Source organism: Larimichthys crocea, chromosome XXI, assembly GCF_000972845.2.
Source record: "Larimichthys crocea isolate SSNF chromosome XXI, L_crocea_2.0, whole genome shotgun sequence".
Classification (NCBI taxonomy): Eukaryota; Metazoa; Chordata; class Actinopteri; family Sciaenidae; genus Larimichthys; species Larimichthys crocea.
In genome coordinates this window covers 15,482,373-15,502,528 of record NC_040031.1, presented here as the reverse complement: position 1 = coordinate 15,502,528, position 20,156 = coordinate 15,482,373, and the positions used below count along the sequence as shown (strand labels likewise).

Sequence of the window (20,156 nt, the reverse complement as noted above, 5' to 3'; positions counted from 1 at the left end):
CATGCAGCACAGACATAGGCCTAAGCAGGTGACACTACAAAAGACTTCATACAGATATGAAGGAGGAGTCGTAGAGACTTACAGGAAGGATTTGACATCCAGGCCGCGATTCCGCATCTGGTCCATCATGTAATCCCAGCTGCCAGGATTGGCACGTGAGCGCCCTCCTGCTCCACCTCCCCTATAGCGAGAGGCACCTGCTCCTGCCGGGCTGCCCCGTACACCCCGGGGACCACCTCGTGTACCTGCACCCCCACCCTCACCACTGCTGCCACCTCCCCCTCCTCCTCTCCCAGCACCCCCGCCTCCCCCAGGCTGTCCAGGCGCAGTGTGTAATTGTCCCAAACTCTGGGATGTGGTAGGGGGATGACCGAGAACGGGGCCAGGTGGGTGGATGAGAGGCTGCTGAAGGCTCTGCTGGCGCAGCAGCGTCCGAGGCCGGGCCGGCCCAGAGGGGATGTGCTCCAAAGTGGATGCATAGGATAAGACTGGATCCCCAAAGCTGGGAGGGCAGAGGAGCAGGGAGGAAAGAGAGCGCGAAGAAGGCCACGGCCGGCAGAGGACAGGATGATGAGGAGGGAAGAAGGAGTCAGAGGGCACGGAAGAGGATGAAGAAGTAGATGTAGGAGAGGAGCCGTGGCAGGAGGAGGTGAGTTGGTCAGAAGTGGTGAGGTCAGGAGATGAGACGTAGAAGAGAGGGAAAGAATCATCAGAGATGAGACAAGGTGGCACAGGGCAGTAAGAAGAAGTCAGGTTGACGTCAGGATAGATACAGGAAAGTTCATCCAAACAGGAAGTTGATGATCGAGAGAGGGAGGAAGAGGAAGGAGGAAGGGAGGTATTTGAGGGCAAAGTGGAGAAGGAGGCAGAAGGAGGAGGAGCGTTGGGAGGTGGAGACAGGAGGAGGAGGAGAGAGAAAGAGAGCAACGTGAGGCAGCAGCAGTAACAGCAGTAGCAGAAATAGCAGTAGAAGGTGCAGCCTGAGTGATCGCTGTGTGCTGTGTACTGCTCATACGGCTGCGTCGGGCAGCAGTGTGCGGACTGTGTGCTCGCCCTGTGCGTCTGCGTCAGATGCGTATGCGCCTTGCGTGTCTGCGCGGTATGAGCGTGCTGTTTGCGTGAGAGCGTGCTCCGCGTGGGCAGTGGTCGGATGTGCACGGTCCTCACGGGCGTGGTGCGATTCAGCGCCACGTGACCTCGTCGAGGCGCGTGGGTCGTGGTTTTGCAGCTTCCCGGCCTTCTGGTTGAGGGTTTTTTGGTCTGATGAGAGATCCCCATTTCCTCTAACTCGTCAGTCAACTTTTTCCATCTCTGATAGCCTCTCTTCCTTTCTCTCTAAGTCTTTTTAAATACATGCTACACCTCTAGAGACATCCCAACAGCCAACCAAGTCCTACAGTATGACTCCCTCCCTCTTTCAGCCTCTCATTTTCCACTCCTCCCCTTTATAAATGCTGGTTAATTGGCTCATTGCCTTAAATGTTTCAACATGAAGGTGTGTGACACATGTCATCGCTTACTTAATGGCACATAATTCCTGTGCTACAGTATCCTGTATCATCTTTTTTTTTAAATATGTTTTTTTTTTTTATTCACTAAATATATCCTCCTCTCTCTCAGATCGCTGTGTAACCCAGACTACCAGAATTAGGTCATGAGAGAGCTATTCACATCAGTTAGGTGCAGTTTACTCCGCACTCTGCATTACTTCACCTAACACAACTTTACATAAGGCTTTCAGCGTTAGCTATTCATCATATTTAACTGTAAAAATCTGCAGAAATGAAAGAGTTTGTGGGCAAAACAACAACAAAAAAAAGGGAGAAATGAGAGGAGTGTCTACACAGAGAGAAAGATGGAGAGAGAGCGATGGGAACGATAAGAGTGGAGGGTGACGATGGAGGAGAGACAGAAAATGGGGTGCGAGACACAAACACAAGAGACACGGACACTTATAGCAGCCTGAAAATAGAATCCAATTATAGACAGGGGGCAAAAAGAAAGATGAGAGGAAGGAGAGAAGAATGAGGAGTGAGGTTGCGATGAGCGTAAATGTGTTGTGTGGAGGAAGAAATCACAGGCACGAGGTGCCAAAGGAGGGTGCAAAGAAAAAAAAAAAACTCATGAAGAAACTGAAAATTAACCGCCTCATTTACAACACGCTGAATATAGACCCTAAAATCATGTCATACGTGATGTGGCTGTGGGTCGGTAACTAACATGCGCTTGACATTTCAGGCTAAATCTAAATTGAAAGGTGGGTTGGCATCACCAATGTGTGAAAATGAGACTATTTCGGTTTTGCTTCTCTTTTTTTTGTAAAGTACAGGCAGTGCAGTTCCTCACATAAATAAATCATACTCTCCTGCAGATTTTTACAGGAGCAGCTGGGGATGATGGTGTCAGCTGAAGGTTTGAGTCAGTGTGATGCATCTCCAGTAACTATTGTTATCTTCCCGCGATGACGACGAGTTCACATTTCCCCCGGTGCTCACACCTTGATCTGTGCCCACACGCTCACCTTGACACCTAAGCTCCCTGCTGAAGTTGACCTGACACTCCCTGTTTCTGCTTCATTCATCTAATCGTAGCTGCTGCCGTGCTAAAGGATAATATGTGCATAGTAATGATGTGTTTATTCAGAGTGACTGAAATGTTTCTGCCCGGTTCTGAACTCACTCTTTGGGTCTCAATCCTCCAGACTGCATGTGGCCTTGGACAGTCTGCCATCTCCCGGCCTTCACTCCCTCTGTCACCATGCTCTTCACGCTGTCACTGCGATAAGGACCCCCCCCATCATCCCCATGCCCAGTTGCTGCCCCCTTCTGACCCCCTGAAACTGCCCCACTAAGAGACAGAGACAGGGTGCAGGAGGTCCCACAGCAGACAGAGGGTATAGAAAAGGAAGAATAACGACAGGCAGAGGAGAAAAAGACCAAAGAGTGTGAGAAAGACGCAAACACATACACACACACACGCGCGCACACACACACACACAAACACACAGGAAAATAGATTGAGCAACCACATGGCTAAGGAAGTGAGACAGATCAGTAGAGTGTGTGAGGGGGCAGGACTAGTTTTCCAGGCCAAGTGAGAGGCAGGCGGATGAAAAGGTCTGGAGTCCAGTGTGGAGGAGGAGAGGAATGAGGGAGAGGAAGAGGAGGGAGGAAAAGGTAGATGAGGACAACAGGGAGCCTGTGGAGGGTGGAAAACCAGCAAAGAAGTCACTCCTTTGGGCCTGGAGGACCAATACTACAGCTGCCAGCATTCACTAGCGGCAACAGTGTGCGGACGCCGGTTATTTAGTTCTCATTCATTTAGACATTTGGGACTTCTCCTCCACAAGGCAATTCAATGATAGCAACTTAGGGCAACGGGAGGACGGCTTTTACTGAAGTGCCTCATGAGCGAATAATCGACTCATTTGGGAAGTCATCCAAAGTGACATTTGGTTAAATACAAGTGCATTTGTTCCTGTAAAACATTAATTAAACTCTATTTTTAGAGCCTAATGTGAAATATTTCATTTTTTAAAGATCGGCTTGTCATTTGATCACCACTTAGTATGAATAACAGTAAACAGGAAGTAGTGAAATACCAGCACCACACAGTAGAGAGGATCACGAGGGCAAATCTAATCATGTTGACCTCCAAAAAGGTTTGGCACAAGGGAAAGAAATTAATCAGTGCTCATACTTAAGAGCAGATTTCCTCTCAAAACTGGATTTAGTTTTAAAATGTCATGTCTACTCTCAAAGCAGTGATGATCAAAAATAAAGCACAGTAGTGCCCTCTGGTGACATGACTACATTTCATTAATATGCATGGTGCTCTCGCTCCAGGAGACACTAAATTGGAGGCACAAAAGAAGACACTGTGCTCGTCTGATCAGGGAGGTTGCTACACTTGCGTCAGGTCCCCCTTTGAAGGTCACCTTTCACATTTAATTTTGACCAATTGACCTGACAGTGCATGTGGATTAGTCATCAATCACAACAACAGCATGGATGACATTGCTGAAGCAACGGTCAACACAAGAGACGTGGGCCTCATTCATCGAGCCAGGCACAAGGTGAATGTCTTTACTCTTTATTAAAAGCAGGAACACATACACAGATGGGACCATAAATCACTGAGAGTATATGCAGGAATATTTAGATATCCATCCAGTTTCTGACTGAACTTCACTGACAGTCAAAAGTGATTTATAAAAGGAATTTAGACACAAAATCTTTGATATCAGATTGATCAAATGAAGGTAAATATAATTCACCACAACTAAATTTGAAAAATGATTTATGCCAGGTTTGTGCCATGACTGTCACTGACATTAAATATATAACAAGTTCAATACTGATGAATTATAGCATTGAATGCCTAATCCAATAAATCCGTAAACATAGAGATTGATGGTGCAGGCTAACCTGTTTGATAAATGAGGCCAAGTGTCACTACAGAGGCTGAAAGCTGCTGATCTCCAGAGAATCTTAAACAGGAAATGATTTCCCAGCAGGTTGTTGGCTTTAGCTGTATATTATTGGTCGGAGTCAGGAAGTTGTCCCATGTCACTCCTAGTTAAAATGTTCAAGTTCATAATGTCTTATTTTAGTCAAATGTCAGTGGTTTTACTGACTCATACACGACTGATGAAACAGCTCATTTTCAGAGTTCATCTGTCTTTTTTTTTTTTAACCACTGGACAGTGAAAAATCTTGTGAAAACAGGTCCAGCTGAAAAACAGCTTTATGGACAATAAATGACAACCTTGAGGGATGTTTAAAAAAAATGAACTTCTACGATCTAAAGCTGGGCTTCCTGAGATCAGCAGCCATCATCTTCAGGCAGGAGTTTTCAGACAGTAATCCATATATCCACCGTCCTCATAAGCACACTGCTGCCTCCTTTCTTCAGGCAATTTAACACACAGTCCTCAACAGCTAGGTCTATTAAAGATGACCAGTTATTAGACAGTTTATCAGACAGATGCCTGGTGGCAGGATGTCTAAGCTTAGAGTCCTCTCGGTGCCCGGAGGGAGATAGGTATGACCTTGCTAGTGCTATATTGGATTCAAGTGCCGTGAGTGAAAAAAATTACTTTTATTTCATCACGTAAAAAAATACTGTTACCTTATCGCCAAATATGATGGACAGTAGACACAGTTCAAGTGCTATATTGTTAGTGCAGTACACGTTATCTCTTATTTCTTGATGGGGATCAGAGAGAAGCCACAGATGGATGTAAACCACAGATGAACACTGGCGCCTGGTTTAACGGTCAACCCTCCACAAAAAAAAACAAAACAACAACAACAACAACGAGAATAGCAAATTTCAGCTCACACAAGCAAAGGACAGGGAGATACACAGATTACAGAGAAGGTGGGTTAAGGCATACACATGTCTATTGGAGAGAAAGGCTACAAAGGGTTGTCCGTCTCCATGGTAACACCCCATGGGAGAAAGGTGAGAGGTTAGAGGTCAGAAGTTAGTAGGACCCGGCAGGGCTGTAGGGAGTTGGGGGGCATCTGAACATGCGCCTCTGTGTTCATTAAAAGGTGACAGGATGTGAGGAGTAGCGGCAGAAATTAGCCCGGGGATGTTAGAGGGCTGCGCCGCTTTGCCATAGCAGTAATAGTTGAATTGCTGTCGCAGGGGACGCTTTAATGTGTGTCTGTGACATTTCCCACACTCACATTTCCCAAGAAGATTATGAGTAATCATTAGTAACCATTTCTGCCCTCCAGTGTGCTAACATTGGGTGTGTTGTTATTACTATTGTTGATGGAAATCACATTATGCAACAATAATAAGTCCAGAAATGTGCAGTTTGTGTATATTGCAACATCGTGACATTTATAGAATGGGCTCTTTTTAAAATGCCTCTGGCTAAAAAAACCCAGGTTACTTATGAGAAAATTTGGTCCTCAGGAAAAGAAAAATAATCGAGATTATGAAACTAGGTGGATTCAATAAACTGTCAGGCATTATAACATCCCATGTCAATTTGATGAGTGGCTGCACGGCTAGAAAAGAGGCATGGCGTGAGGAGAGGACAGGAGAGGATGGGAAAAGAAGGAAAGGGAGTAAAGGGAAAGGAAATATAGTGAGAGTGGCACTGCCCCTGCCTCGTTACAGCCCTGCTCAGGGGGAAGTCTCTTACCAACCTTGGACCAAGACTCACTTGAGTGTGAGGCGAGGATCTCCATATGGGGCATAGGGAGAAATGTTTAGTACGAACTCCTTGGGCGGATAGGAGCTCCACCTCTGCTGCACTGTGCTGCTGTCATTGTTATTCCAAAAGTCTCTGTCTAGATCACTGTGGCCAAAGAGAGAGACAGGTCAGAGCAACACAACTATGGACAGCCTCGGTACCCAACCAACCACTCGCATCAGGCACATCTGCTTTGGGAGACGATGCAAGGGCTTGGTTTAAAGGAAGAGGGTCGGTCTTGCACAAAACACGCACCGATTAAGCTCTATTTTTCCACCTGAAGTTGACAAAGCACCATAGTGGTCCGATTTAAAAATTAAAAAAAAGGGGCAGCCTGGGGGGAAAAAAGGCATTCACAAAAGCTTTTCATAAAGCAATGTGCTGCAGCAAACACACAGAGAGAGATAGAGTAGATATGCAGCAAGAAAAGAGGAAGTCATAATTCGATGAATACATACAGCAATGTGATTAAATTCTGTTCATCTAGCACAGCACCACTGATGAAACACATTTGAGTAAACATTAAGAAGTCTGGGCCCCCATCCTCGGCGTGAGCAGTGAGAGCGCATGAACGCATGAGGCACAAGGCAGAAGAGATAAATCGAAGACAAAAGTCAAAGTAGAGGAAGAAAAGGTGAGCAGAATCACTGATGTCATACAAGTCACACAGCAGTGGTCAGAGCTGTAGCACAGGGACAGAGCAGGAGAGAACGGCAATGCACAAAGAGAAGAAGTTTGAAGCTGAAATGACCAACAGAGCACACCAATGCTGCTGGAGCCAGTGAGAAAGAAAATGCAAAAAATTAAGACACCAACAGGAAGTTAGAATACATTCACATAACCCATCTTTAGTGCTTAAAACTGTGCGTACAGAACATCCAAAATAAACACAGACGTTTAAAGATAGCTCAGGCAACAGCGGGCTATTGAAGAGAAGTCATGATGAGCAGGTTAATAGAGGCATTTCGTGGAATAAAGTATTGTACTTAGCATTACAAAGCTGACATTTTCTGGTACTGACCTATAGCCTTGTTTCATCAAGAACAAAAAATACCGTAAGCTCAGTTTGAGCCCTGTAAGAAATGTTAAGAAAAAAAAAAAACACATTCATACGCCAACGATTTCACAAAGAACGCTCAAGCCTCCCTCAGTTTTAATTCAACATGCACCATTTTAGGCGTGGCTAAAGGCCTGCACTTAAGAGAGACCTATCTTACAAACCATAAGATAAGTGCAGGAGCAGACTCGTCCAGCCAAAAGCTTCACAGGTAAGATAATGCAGATTTAATCTACACTGATTAAATCACTAACCTTTCATTTAAATGTCTGCCCGAATATCCTCTTGCAGATATTGTGTTCTTCACGATAAAACAACAAGCTTCATTTTATTGTCTTGTTTGTGTTGTGTTGTTACGTCGGTTGACGGGACTCTGAGCTAAACCAAACAGAGTTCATTATCACCAGATTATTCTACCCCAACCAGTTAGCAGGCACTTACTTGATGGCTTTCTTCTCCCCTCGCCCACGTGCCGAATCTGGAGTGTCTGCTGTTTCCACTCCTGGCTTATTCCTCTTCCCCTTGAGCCAAGCGGAGGGAGGGGATGACAGAGAAAGCAGAGAAACAAAAGGTTAGCTTAGATTTGTCCTTTGAAACTGTGTTTTTGCTATACTAATTTCAAGTGTAAATGCCTCTCCCATTATCTCAGGAACACTGTGCCATCAGTCCTTTACCTGATGGTCTCCTGATTACACTCATCAAAGTCAAATCAAATCTGCTGTGGAGAGCCATTTCTGACTATGATTATCATTCGCACCACCCTGAAATTTACATGGCAATTGCCTCTTTAAGGTAATCCGCTGGGTACTGGAGAGAAGCCCCTAGAAAGTCCTACACCAGCCTGATTTCAAATAGCTGGAGCATGACCTGCTGTAACCATGGAAATAATGGCAATTTAAAGGCTTCGAAAAGTGAGGTCTGCTGGGCGCATTCTACTGGAAAAGCTCATTACAGTTAAAGGTGTTTCACATGTGTCACAATGCAAGTAATCTCTATTGACACTCTGCTACAAGTGAGACAGGGGAGGGGATCAGTCCAAAGCTGCCCCCTCCCTTCCAAATACCACGCTTGCCTCCCTGAAAGTGATGCTCTGATACACATCGGGGATAGGCGAGGATTCTCCATCCCGGAAAATGAGACGGAAGACACACACTCAGCTGCCTCCGTGGCTTGGGTTGGACAAAAGGATCTTAAGTTAGCTGAAAGGCAATATCCTGCGGAACGCTTGCTTGTTGTGGGTTGAGCCTAGAGCTTCAAACTGTACTATGGTTCTGTATGGACGAGGCAACCTCCCTGCTTTCACTTTATTCTTGTAATGAGCCTTCATGATAAGCCTCACCAGACCTCGCTACAGTTCAGCTACCCAAACAGAACCACAATGACAACATATTGGGTTTGGGTCTGATTCCAGCTGCTTTATCACAGAAAGTATTTTTCTGGTTTTCTTATTTCCAAATATTGTATAATGTAACATATTTTCTCTCTGATTGTGCCAGTCATCTCCATCCATCCATGCCTGTCATGTTAAAAGTACATACAGTATGTGTTATAGACTAGAACGCTAATGATTGCCTGACAATCAGACTGAATTGCTATTTCTAGTGGTTCTAGCGGCAATTTCTTTATGTATATGTACAACAACAGCTGTACAGCTCCATTAATCTTATCAATTTTTCTGGCACTATTCATTATGAATGTAGCTACCTAGCTATCTAAGAAGATGACATCTTCATTCTGGATTGTGACAATCAAGCTTTCAATGGTCAGTTGTTTCTCCAACCAAGGGACAACCACCAATGGGTACGTCAAACCTATTTGAACTGCTGAACAAATCAAACATTCAAAGGTCAGGAACCAAGCTTAATCAATGTAGTAAATGTAAAAAAAAATTCAAACCGATCAAAGAAATGTGTGATTCAAGAGTCGTTACTCCTGTAAGCTGACATACAACAATAGCTGTACCACTGCATCAATCCTATCCACTCTTGTTGCCTTTTTCCTACTGCTATATATTACTGAAGATGTCTTCTACCTTAATATTTAAGATGACTTCATTCTGATTGTTTCAATGGTCAATTGTTTCTCCAACCACCAATGGGTATGTTGAACCTATTCGAACTGCTGAACATAGCAAAGATTCAAAGGTCAGGAACCAAACTAAATTAATGATTAATAAAGAATGAAATATAGCAAAACCTTACTACAGTGGAGCGTTTCATAATTCCCAATGATTCGGAGAAGGCCTTGGCACTGAGGAAACATTATGACCACATAAAAGACGCTGGGTATGGTGAGATGCCAGTAGGCAGACATGTGTTTTGTGCTGATGGGCTGCCGTAACATCTTCTGTTGGCCTTCACTGTTTCCCAAACAAACACTGCATACAACCTCATAAAATATTCAGTTCTGCACCATTATCCACCAGTACCACCATTACTGACTTTAACGTACAGTAGCGTACACTGCCCTTAATTTCTAATGATGATTTATTGTTGACTGTTGTTGGAACCAGCATAAGAACCAGAGCTAACTTGGTAGTTCTCCTGAACCATTGAACCATGAATGCAGGAAACATTTGTTTAACCTCCACCACGTGCATCAACGTGACTGCGTAGCAGGCTTATATTGAGACGTAATATTACAAGAAACGAAAAACACATTTGAAATTACATTCCTGCAATCTCATAGGTGATTTTCATTTGAAATTATGTAGTCTTATGATACTATAATATGATATTAAACCAGTGTTATTTCATTTTAATGAAAGAGATTTTAGAGATTATTCCACGTATGACTAGATGGAGCTCAGGTGCCATTATTGGCACACATACCATCATGTCTGCCAAAGCAAGCACATTACTTTGCCTTTGAGAAAAGACTTACAAACATATAGCCTTGGGTTTTGGGTTTGGTTTGGGTCTTAAATGTTGGCACCATCAATCAGTTTGAATCTTGAAGGTGTCATTTCTGGTCTGAGCTTTAGACCCATCCAGATTTCTAGACCTAATCAATGAGCACCATGAACAACAAGCAAAGATAGGTGGGTGGTGCTGACCACCGTAAGGCTGCAAGCATACAGTATACCCAGTATTTTCTACTCATGTTCAACACAAACCCATGGAGCCACTAAACATTACAAAGAGGCAATCATCCAGAGGTTATGTATGAGTTTCATATACAGAGACTAAATTAAGTTAGACCTATCCATGATGCAATATTTATAAATAGCAGACGCGGACTATATACTGCACATCAAACAGACTGCTGTAAACTCCATATGGTACTGAAAAACAAACTACAGTCCAACCTTCAATATTGTGGATTTTGGATATTGTTGGACTTATTTCAAAGCCAGAGTTGAGAATAACACTGCTGAGCAAAAATGATAAATCCCACAATGGCACCAATGAGCAAAAATGATATCCATCACACACACACAGAAGGAAACAAAGCTGCTCATCTATTGTATAATCAGCACCAACCTGAAACAGAAAGGTCAACAAATGAATAAACATAGACACCGACAGAAACAGCTTGTTAAATAGCTGCATGCAAGCTGTGTGTTTGTGATTTCAACAACAACTCAGAGATAAACAGATTCTTTATGAACTGTCACAGCATGACTGTTGTATGTCCTCTGCCTACTTCATAGAGACAACTCATGATCTTCTTCTGCTTAAGGCATTTGATAACTTTTATCACTGGCTTGACAAACCATTCTGAAAACACAAGGATGTATACAATCTGCCATTACAGCTCCAGACCATCTGTATGCCCAAGAGGTAAACTCTTCCACATACAAGAAAAACATTGAACCTAAGCGCACCACAATAAATCCTATATTCTTGTATGTCAATTTTTCTACTGAGGCAAAACAGTCTGGATTTCTGTCAGACGAGAACAAGCTATCAAAGGAAGCTCATCTATCATTCAATGCTATCCTAAAATTTTCAGGAAGGTGGTGAAGACACAGAGACTGAGCTAGATGTCCAGTGGAGGAAGAGAGGTAAGAGCTGAAAATAGAAATCAAATTTTAAAAAAAAGAGTCAGCCAGCAGGAGAGCAAAACAAGGACAGTGCAGGACGCTATGTGAGACAAAGAAATGGGAAGGAGGGAGGGAGGGACAGGTGCGAAAAGTGAACTGAGAGAAGAAACAGTGAGTGACAGGAAGTCCCAAGTGGATTGGATGTGAAAACAAGGAACTCAAACACTCTGCAATGGACACTGTGTCCTACGAACCTTGTTTTCATGCACACACACACAAAGAAAGCTTCAAAACCATCTCCTCTACACCTTCCCTCTACAGCTCATTCTCAAACACAACAAAGCTCACCAGCTCTAGGCAACACAAGGCAAGAGACAACAAAGAAAATCAGCTCAATAACCCAAATTAGGGTTAAAGGAAACCAATGGAAGAGCGAGCAATTTCTCCCCTCATCCTCTACTTTAAGATCCTTGAAAGATACTTGAGTCTCATTTAAACCAGTCGACTTTTTGTTATAGGACAAAGGCTTTCACACAATTATAGTATTCAGTGCTGTCTGGCTCTGAGCCATGGGTTCAAAATAGCTCCAGCTGATATGATAAACCATATCCGAATAGCAGCAAGCCTAAAAAAAACAAAAAAACAACCACACTTATTAATGATCAACCTCTAACAAAGCATATTATAAATATAAATGATTATAGGCATTATTAAAGTCGAGTACAGTAGATGAGCAGATGTGTAGTGAGGCGAACGGAGGAACTAGCCTATGTGGTCAGGGCCAAAACATATGGAGGACGCTCCAAAAGACAGTTTGGTTTGGTTAGTTTGGTTAGTTTAGATTTGCAATTTTGAAATTTGATGTGATGAACATCATAAGTGAACAATTACAATTGGACGAATAAATATTCTGACAGGTTATTAAAGGTTATTTGAATTATTAGAGCTCTCCGTTTTTAGTGTTTTGAAATATTACTGATGTTGTTAAACCTTCAGCAGCACCAGAAAAGTGCTTATTAATTCACATTAATCCTTATAATAAAACTAGTTAATCATTTTGACAGTGATAGTAGGTCCTAATACTGTGTTTTCAGTTTTTCAGTTTTGGGGTTATATATATTTTTGATTTTCGAAAGAAGCAGTACATCCATCATGGCGGGGACCAGTGCTGCATATTTTTGACGTCACTGATACTCTGCTCTGATGATCAGCTAAATAATAGTTCCGGGTTACCTGTTGTAGCTGGAAGGATCTTAACTAATGCCACACAGGGATGCATATGTGACTTAGCCGCACATTCCCGGTAAAACTTCCCGGAAGCTTCTGATTCTGTGATTCTTTGTGATTCTGGGTGATCTTCCACACATCATAGCAACCATTTTGCAGACGCCTGTTTTATTATTGTAACCATGATAATGAAGGTCCCCCGACTCCATAGCAAACCTGAGCTATGACGTTTCTTATTTATAACCCTAACCTATCTTTCCTTAAACCATACCAAGTTGTTTTTTTTTGCACATAAAACCTTCACCATCAGTTTGTCACATAGTTATGAGTTTGGAAGTCACAGACAAATTATGTCATGGGCAGAAAACTCTTGCCTCATTCTCGAGGACATGGACGTATTTCGTCATTTTATTTGGAAGACTTGTTGTGTCTCAGTGTGGCTGCCAGGCGAAGATGGCTTTCCACCTTATGCCCAGTGTGTAATAAAAACCTAAATAAACATAAAGGAAATAATGTTCTTTAATGTTAAAATACCATATGGTGAAAGGTTTACACATTAATTACAGTATGTTAACATAAGAGGGCTGAAATATCTTTAATGTGTTGTACACACTTAATTGCTCATTACCCTAATCACCACTACAGATTCATGTGTTCACACAGGCATGATAATGGATGGACATTAAAACAGGGAACTGTAGATGAGTGAAAAAAAACACTTGATGTTGCAGTGCCCAGGGTTATGCTGAGGGTTTTCTTGAAGAATACAGACATGAGAAGAAACAGAGTGAAAGTACCAGTCTCCCTCTCTCTGTCTCTGCTGGCAGTGCACTGCCTCCCAACACCCAGCTGTGTTTGTTTGCTGTGAATTAGCAGGCAGCAAGAGTCTACATGCTCGCTCAATATTACCCACATCACACCATAATTAGAGAGGAGTGCACTATTAAAATGGTCGTCCGCTGCAAAATCATCAAGTGATAATTCGTTCATCTGTCAAAACATTTTTTTAATACCTGTGTTCTTCTGGAGTATTCGCTTGACACCGAGAGGCTTAAAATTTAAGTATCACCAGGTACTCAGCGAACACTATCCGTCACTTACATGACACTGACAGGTCAAGTTTTCACATAGACGTAATGCACTGTTATAATATCCTCATTCGTCCTGTAATTATTGATTTTCACATCTTCTCTCCCCTTTGATTGACGTAATTACTATCATCCTCCTAACAACTGTGAACTCCTAACTCCCTGTTAATGCAACCAAAACACTGAAGGTTGTTGATACAAGCCCAACAGGGATTGAATCCCGCTGTGAATCTGGTCAGGTCCAATCTCAACTCCGCTCACAACTATGTCACGGATCAAACAGCACAGGGCTCACAGGAGCGAGCAGAGGGTTTCTGAATGCCAAACAGCCACTGCTGCTCAAACAGATGTTAGCTGCACCACCTCTGATATCTGAAAATCCCACCCAACACCTACAACACAAGCCCCCGCTGACAATCATCAGCCCCACAACTCAGCAGTTTAATAACCATGTGACTCATGGTATTATTATTTGTATTTCTGTTCTGTCATTTTTTTTTCCGTGTCTCTTTAAAAAAAAACATGAAAACAAACAAAATAATGACTAAAAAATGTGAGGCTGCTTATAGAAATGACATTGGCTTAGCACATATTCTAAAAATGTCATTCTGATGCATCTATAAACAGCAATAAGCAAACAGACCTAGCAGGCAGCAGAAGGAGACGATAGCATTCATTGTGCAGTACTTCCAGGGGGCTTAGATAACAGAAAGACAAGCAGGAGGCAGGCTTCAGGGTGACTGCACATGAAGACTTTTAAAATAAAATCCATCGCACTGGTTGCCAAAGCAAAAACACTGAAAGCAACACTCAAAACCCCAAAATGTCTTGTCTATTAACCTATGATTCATAAGCAAAACTGGCATGGGCCTACTCGCAACTGACACGTGAAGCTTGAGGCAAATATTTGTTCTCATGAAAGCTGACACCGTCAGAGAGTACACTCGGAATCCTCAAAGACGAAATGAATCTTTACTTTATGAAAGATAAGAGCACTTTTTTGTGCACAACCTGCATAAATATATACAACATACTAGATACTGTATGCATCTATAATAAGCTATCTCAGCTCAGAGTAACTGTGTTTATGCAAATTATACTGTATACCCATTCTAATCATGTGCACAGGGAATATAAAGCAACTGTGGAAAATAAGAGATAAAGAGATCAAGGGAAGTGAGGGAGTGGAAACAGTCAGCACTACTTTTAGACGAACAGATTGAAGAGCTGCTGCGCCTTCATGGTTGTTGGTCACATATAGAAAATGACACACCTTAAGGATGATGATGTTAGTCGGAGAACATGATTTTTAACAAGATTAGCAGTATTTATGCTTTGTCAACGTGCCGTACGTCGTCAATAACTCGTTTATCATTGTGAAAATGACTGTCATTTATCTCAGTCATGCTTTATTATTTTGTACATTAAGCAGCTGTGTTTAATGTGGTTTCACACCAGTGGGCGGCGGGACATTTTTTCCAAAGTAAGTAGTCCGAAGATTGCAAAAGCCTTAATTAACATCTTAATGCTACTCTGCGTTACCCCCTACCATCACAGATGCACACTCTGAAGTAAGCAGGGTCACTGGAAGAAATACAAGACATGCACAAACTGCATCTCCACTGAGACAGAGGCACATCATCTTGTGTGCGAGGATGTGGTTGATAGCGGCCTTCACAGGGTCATAAGGCCAACAGATCATCATCCTATCTCGCCCCTGCTCCGCTGCGCTGCACTGTCACAGGATGGAAATAAGATCCATTTACAGCAGTGCTCCAGAGGGGACCTGAGGCACTTTCCTAGGTGCTGGAAGCAGAGCTACCACCATCCACAGCAGGGAACTAGGAGTCATTCACTGCTCCATTTACCTTAAAGTGGAATATCAAATATAACACTATGTTCCAGCAAAGCAAACAATAAAAAGACTGTGTACCACCGTCCCATTTCAGCACAGACCATTTCCCCCCTGGTTCATATACGTTATACCTTCATCGAAGAGTAATCTCAGTACAGTCACCTTCTGGGGATTCGAGCGATGCAAATGACATAATGTGGAGAGGCATGTGGTGTGCAGAGCTTGTTGCAATGCCAAAACCTGCCATCTGTGGACCAATAAGTTTCAAAGCAGTGCGACGGTAGGCTGAAAAAAGAGAGTTTGAGCCAACGTTAAAGTTGAAATAGGTGACCTGTGTTCCTGGGTTGTACAAGCACAGGATGAATCAGAAATGAATTAAATTTAAAGGCATGCAAATCTAAAAGAAATCAGTCAAGTGAGGTGGCACTTAGCCGTACAGCTCTGTCTTCCTAATGAGTGGTTGCCTCCATTTAATCAATCACATTTCATACCACATAATCACAATGACATGCCCTCTATTAGAGGTCAGTCTGCTTGATCTGTGTTATGTTTCTGAGTGGACTGGTACTGATGCTGTATCAGCACAGTTTACTCGTGTTGGAGCTGTACACGTCTGAGAGATTCATTAGTTTGAGTGTGAGCTGCTGCGGTCATGTGGACGTTGATGTAACTGCGGCAATTGTTTCTCTACGGTGGAAAGTACTCAAAAAACGTACTTAAATACAGTTGTGTTCCACTACAGTTCAGAGGAGCTTTACTGCAATATGTTTATTTAACATATAGTTATCAGTTACTTTCAGATTATCCTTTTACATTTAAAACATAATTGTACTTGTACTTTTTGTGCCCTCTCTTTGACATGTTTCTAACTTGAGCTGTTAGTCACCAAAGAAGCATTTCTCCTCTAAACTTCTGAGGTTACTTACTGAAGTAACAGTTTGAGGCCCAAAAAAAGGAGGTCAAATTATCCAATTTTTCATAAAAAGCAAAGAGTTCAGTTCAAAGTCCAAACGGGTGAAGAACTTTTCTTTTTCTTCTTCTCTCTCTCATTAATCATCCCACGAGTACCCATTAATCCTGTACTCCTTTGAAGGAGGCCTTGTACTGTAAATAAAGCAGCTAAGACGAGCTGCACTGTGATCAGCTACAACAGTAAAACTACTTAAGGATTAAGTATTAACATTCTAATCATATGTGATATATAAGGGGCAGCACTGTAACCTCGCAGCAAGAAGGTTCCTGCTTCGAAACTCAACTGGAGTTTGCATGTTTTCCCCGGGTAATCCGACTTCCTCCCACAGTCTTAACCTTATAGGTGACTCTAAATTGTCTCTAGGTGTGAGTGTAAATGACTGTCAGCCCTGTGATTAACTGGCAACTTGTCCAGGGTGTCCCTCGCCACTCGCCCAGTGTCAGCTGGGATAGGCTCCAGTTTCACCATGACCTTAGGTTACAGAAAATGGACGGATGATATATGTGCCCTAAATTTCTTTTTTTTTTCAACTGCAGTTTTACTACAATACTTTTACATAGGTAAAACATTTAAATACTCACTCCACTGGTCATCAGTAATAACACATAATATGCACATATTATTTGCACAGATTTTCACATTTGCACAGATCGTTCTTTCTCCAATGCACTATCATGTAAACTCACAGCAGACAACGTTAATTAAAGCCCTCTGATTACTAAAGCATATTAAGATGGCAACTGGTCGCTACAGTATAGCTGTTAGTGAAGCTTGTGAGTGTGTGAGTGTGTGTGTAAACTCACCAGCTTGCGTTGACACCATCCACAGACGCCACAAAGAGCCACCAGCCAAACAGCACACACTGTCACTGCGAGGGAGACCAGGAACACACTGAGGGACACTGAGCCTGCACGCACAAACACACACATATAGGAAGGCAGAAAAATGAGTGATGCATACATAGAAATTTTTCCTTATCGCGTGTAAAATAAAACAAAAACATGGGATTCTCCTTCTACCGAGCTGATTGCATACCACAATAAATCATGATGCCAAATGGGAACAACCCAAAAACAAAGCTGGGTCTTCTCCCCTCCTTGTTTAATTGAATAGCCAGGCAGAGCTGCCATTTTTACATTCTGTCATAAGGAGCTGAGAAATACAATCTCATCACTACCCCCTTCATGCCGGAGCATTTCAATACCTTTCAAATAAAGGCTGCAGCCAGGCATCACTCAGTTGCACACACATCACTGTCATGGTGTCACAGCTTGTTAACTGACAGGCTGAAAGTGAAGGAGGGTGTGTGGTGGTGGTGGTGGGGGTGAGAGGAGGAGAGGCTGGGCTGACAATACAAGAGAGCTCATGATTAATGGGTATCAGTAGATGCCCAGTGAGAGAGGTGGCTCTGGAAGACAGTCATAAAAAAACATAATCTATTGCTGCTCGCATGTGTCTCAGTTTGTGTGTGTGTGTGTGTGTGTGTGTGTGTCACACTTGCACCTGCACATCTGCGTTAGTTTACAAGCTGCTTATGAGACCGGCAATAAGTGAATATAAAATTCTCATGCACGTTCACCGGATTTAAACAGTTCTACCGTGTTCACGCAAGAGGACAAGAATATGAAGCCTCATTGAGCGGTGATATTTGCACAGCGGGGAAGATGCTAATGTATTCAAATTTGTGATTTTCCTCCAACAATTCTGATTTCTAAATATACAGTGATAAACGGGGTGTCAGGGTGCATTTTCACACAGCTGAGTGATAAACACTGACAAACACCCAACGTTTTTTCCTTTCAATAACTGGGTTTTGTCTTCTCTCCCCAATTGCTGTCTCGTTGCCTTCCCTTGCTTGTCACAACTGGCCTTTTCATCTCACTCCTCCATCATATCTTTGCTTTATTCTCCACCTCGTCGTGTCCTCTGGGAACAGACGAGCTCAAAGAGGAGGAACACTGGTGGGTAAACTTGTTTCTTATGGAAAATAAAAATGGGATCACCGTTGTATTTCTCAGTCTTCTCTGCTGTTTTGAAGTCAGCTTGACACCTGAGGCCACTTGCGGACAGAACACATACTGAACAGCTAGGACCGTATGGGAAGCACACCTGATGATAGGTGTGTGATGACTTGGCTTTTACGACTAAACAACCTTTCAAATCGCACGAGAAGACATATTCAAGTGTGACTGTACCAAAAAGAAGCATTTACTTTGTGCATTTGCACTGAAATTTATATGGAAATGACCAAAATGGGGTTTGGACAGAGATGGGGAACAGAGAGTTCTCTGCAGGGAGAGTTGGAGGTGAGTTAATTTTGTAGCCTGGCTAACTTATTCATAAAATATTTACAGTCATCATATAAAACTGCTTCTGGCTCATGTTGTCCCCCTAAAGACGCTCTCAGACAGCGAGGTGTTGCCACTGTCGTCTTCATTGTTTTTCTATGTAAACACAGCGGCAGAGGACAGCTGCCGCTCTCATGCACATGCTGTATGAGTTCACGATGGTTCAACTTTTTAAGTAGAAGGCAGAGGCTCACCGAGTGACCATAGCAACTACAGAAATTACAGCCAAGAAGCTTATTTTACTGTAACTCCCTGAATTAAACATGATCAGCAGAGAACAGACAGATCAATGAAACTGTACTGGAGCAACATCATTGATCATCTGGTCTGTGACAATAAACAAGATTTATGACACTGGTTAGCAGAAGATGCTATATTAATTCTATTAATTATTAATTGTACTATTTTATCTCATGAGTTATTGACAGCACATTTAGAAAAACATTCATGCTCCTTTAACACCAGCCAGTAAAGACACATTTTCGCCTGTTTTTTAGATTAGCCAGGAGGTGGCAGAGGCAGGATTGCCAAGATGGGGGCAGCCAGAAACACCACACTCCGATCTTTAGAAACGGCGACTGCTCTGCTCTCTGTAGTTGATGGAAGTCTGGCCCCTACACCTGCCTGTAACAACCTAAGAGATATGGATCCTAACTATCTTCAACATCACACGCTACATGAGTTTATCTCCTGACAACGGCAACTGCCCCAGACTGCCAAAGACTCAATTTGACTTGACTGATCTTGTACTGATCGTGAAGGTATAGATATAATCTGCGTAATAGTCGTTACAAGTGTCCCCCCCACGTTATTTATCTACAGTCAAAGAGACTGCTAATGGTTAAAAGGCACACACACATGCCCTCTCGAGCATTAGAGGGTCAGTAAAACACAGCCAGGCCCTGAATGATGAATATCTCCATTCACAGATGTTCAGAAATAGACACAGGCTATATCCTCTGCTACTGCATTTTCATGGAGAGGTCAATAAAGTTGAGTCCATTAGATACCACGATATCAACAAGGGAAGCAATGGATTTTAAATAAGGAAAACTGAACCGGTCTCCAGCTAAGGGAGCATCTACGGTAGCTTTAGTACTAAGTGGCTCAGTGATGGATGTTCTGATTGTTGAAGGGCTTGGAGAGTAAGGTGCATCCGTGAAAGCCAGCAACTGATGTAGAGCCCTAACATCTTGTGCTCTTTGTGAAGGTCGAGGTGGTGGATAGTATGCTTTATGTGTCAGTCATGAGAGCTAAGGGAGCCTTTCAAATAAAATGCAGCATCCAAAAGGGGCCCCCGTTAGTGCTCTCAGTAATGTACAACTGGATTCTGATTCCCACTTCATGAAATAAAACTTTCTAGAACCCTTTCTAGAAGCTACAGAGGAGGACTGTGTGCAGGTAGTGCA

At 42.8% G+C, this 20,156-nt stretch overlaps 1 protein-coding gene across 3 annotated transcripts in view; it reads right to left on the bottom strand.

Moving 5' to 3' along the window:
• The window catches only part of syt7a (synaptotagmin VIIa), a 78,126-nt gene that overhangs the window by 30,635 nt on the left and 27,335 nt on the right, over positions 1 to 20,156 (bottom strand). The window contains exons 2-6 of one of the 3 annotated variants that reach the window (XM_019277214.2): positions 17,203 to 17,306; positions 7,713 to 7,792; positions 6,185 to 6,319; positions 2,680 to 2,847; positions 83 to 502 (exon numbers count right to left, since the gene is read on the bottom strand). In XM_019277214.2, the coding sequence (XP_019132759.1) occupies positions 83 to 502; positions 2,680 to 2,847; positions 6,185 to 6,319; positions 7,713 to 7,792; positions 17,203 to 17,306 (907 nt within the window). Of the gene's footprint in view, positions 1 to 82; positions 1,812 to 2,679; positions 2,848 to 6,184; positions 6,320 to 7,712; positions 7,793 to 17,202; positions 17,307 to 20,156 lie in introns of those variants that run through there. The other 2 variants (XM_019277215.2, XM_019277213.2) reach the window with 2 other exon arrangements.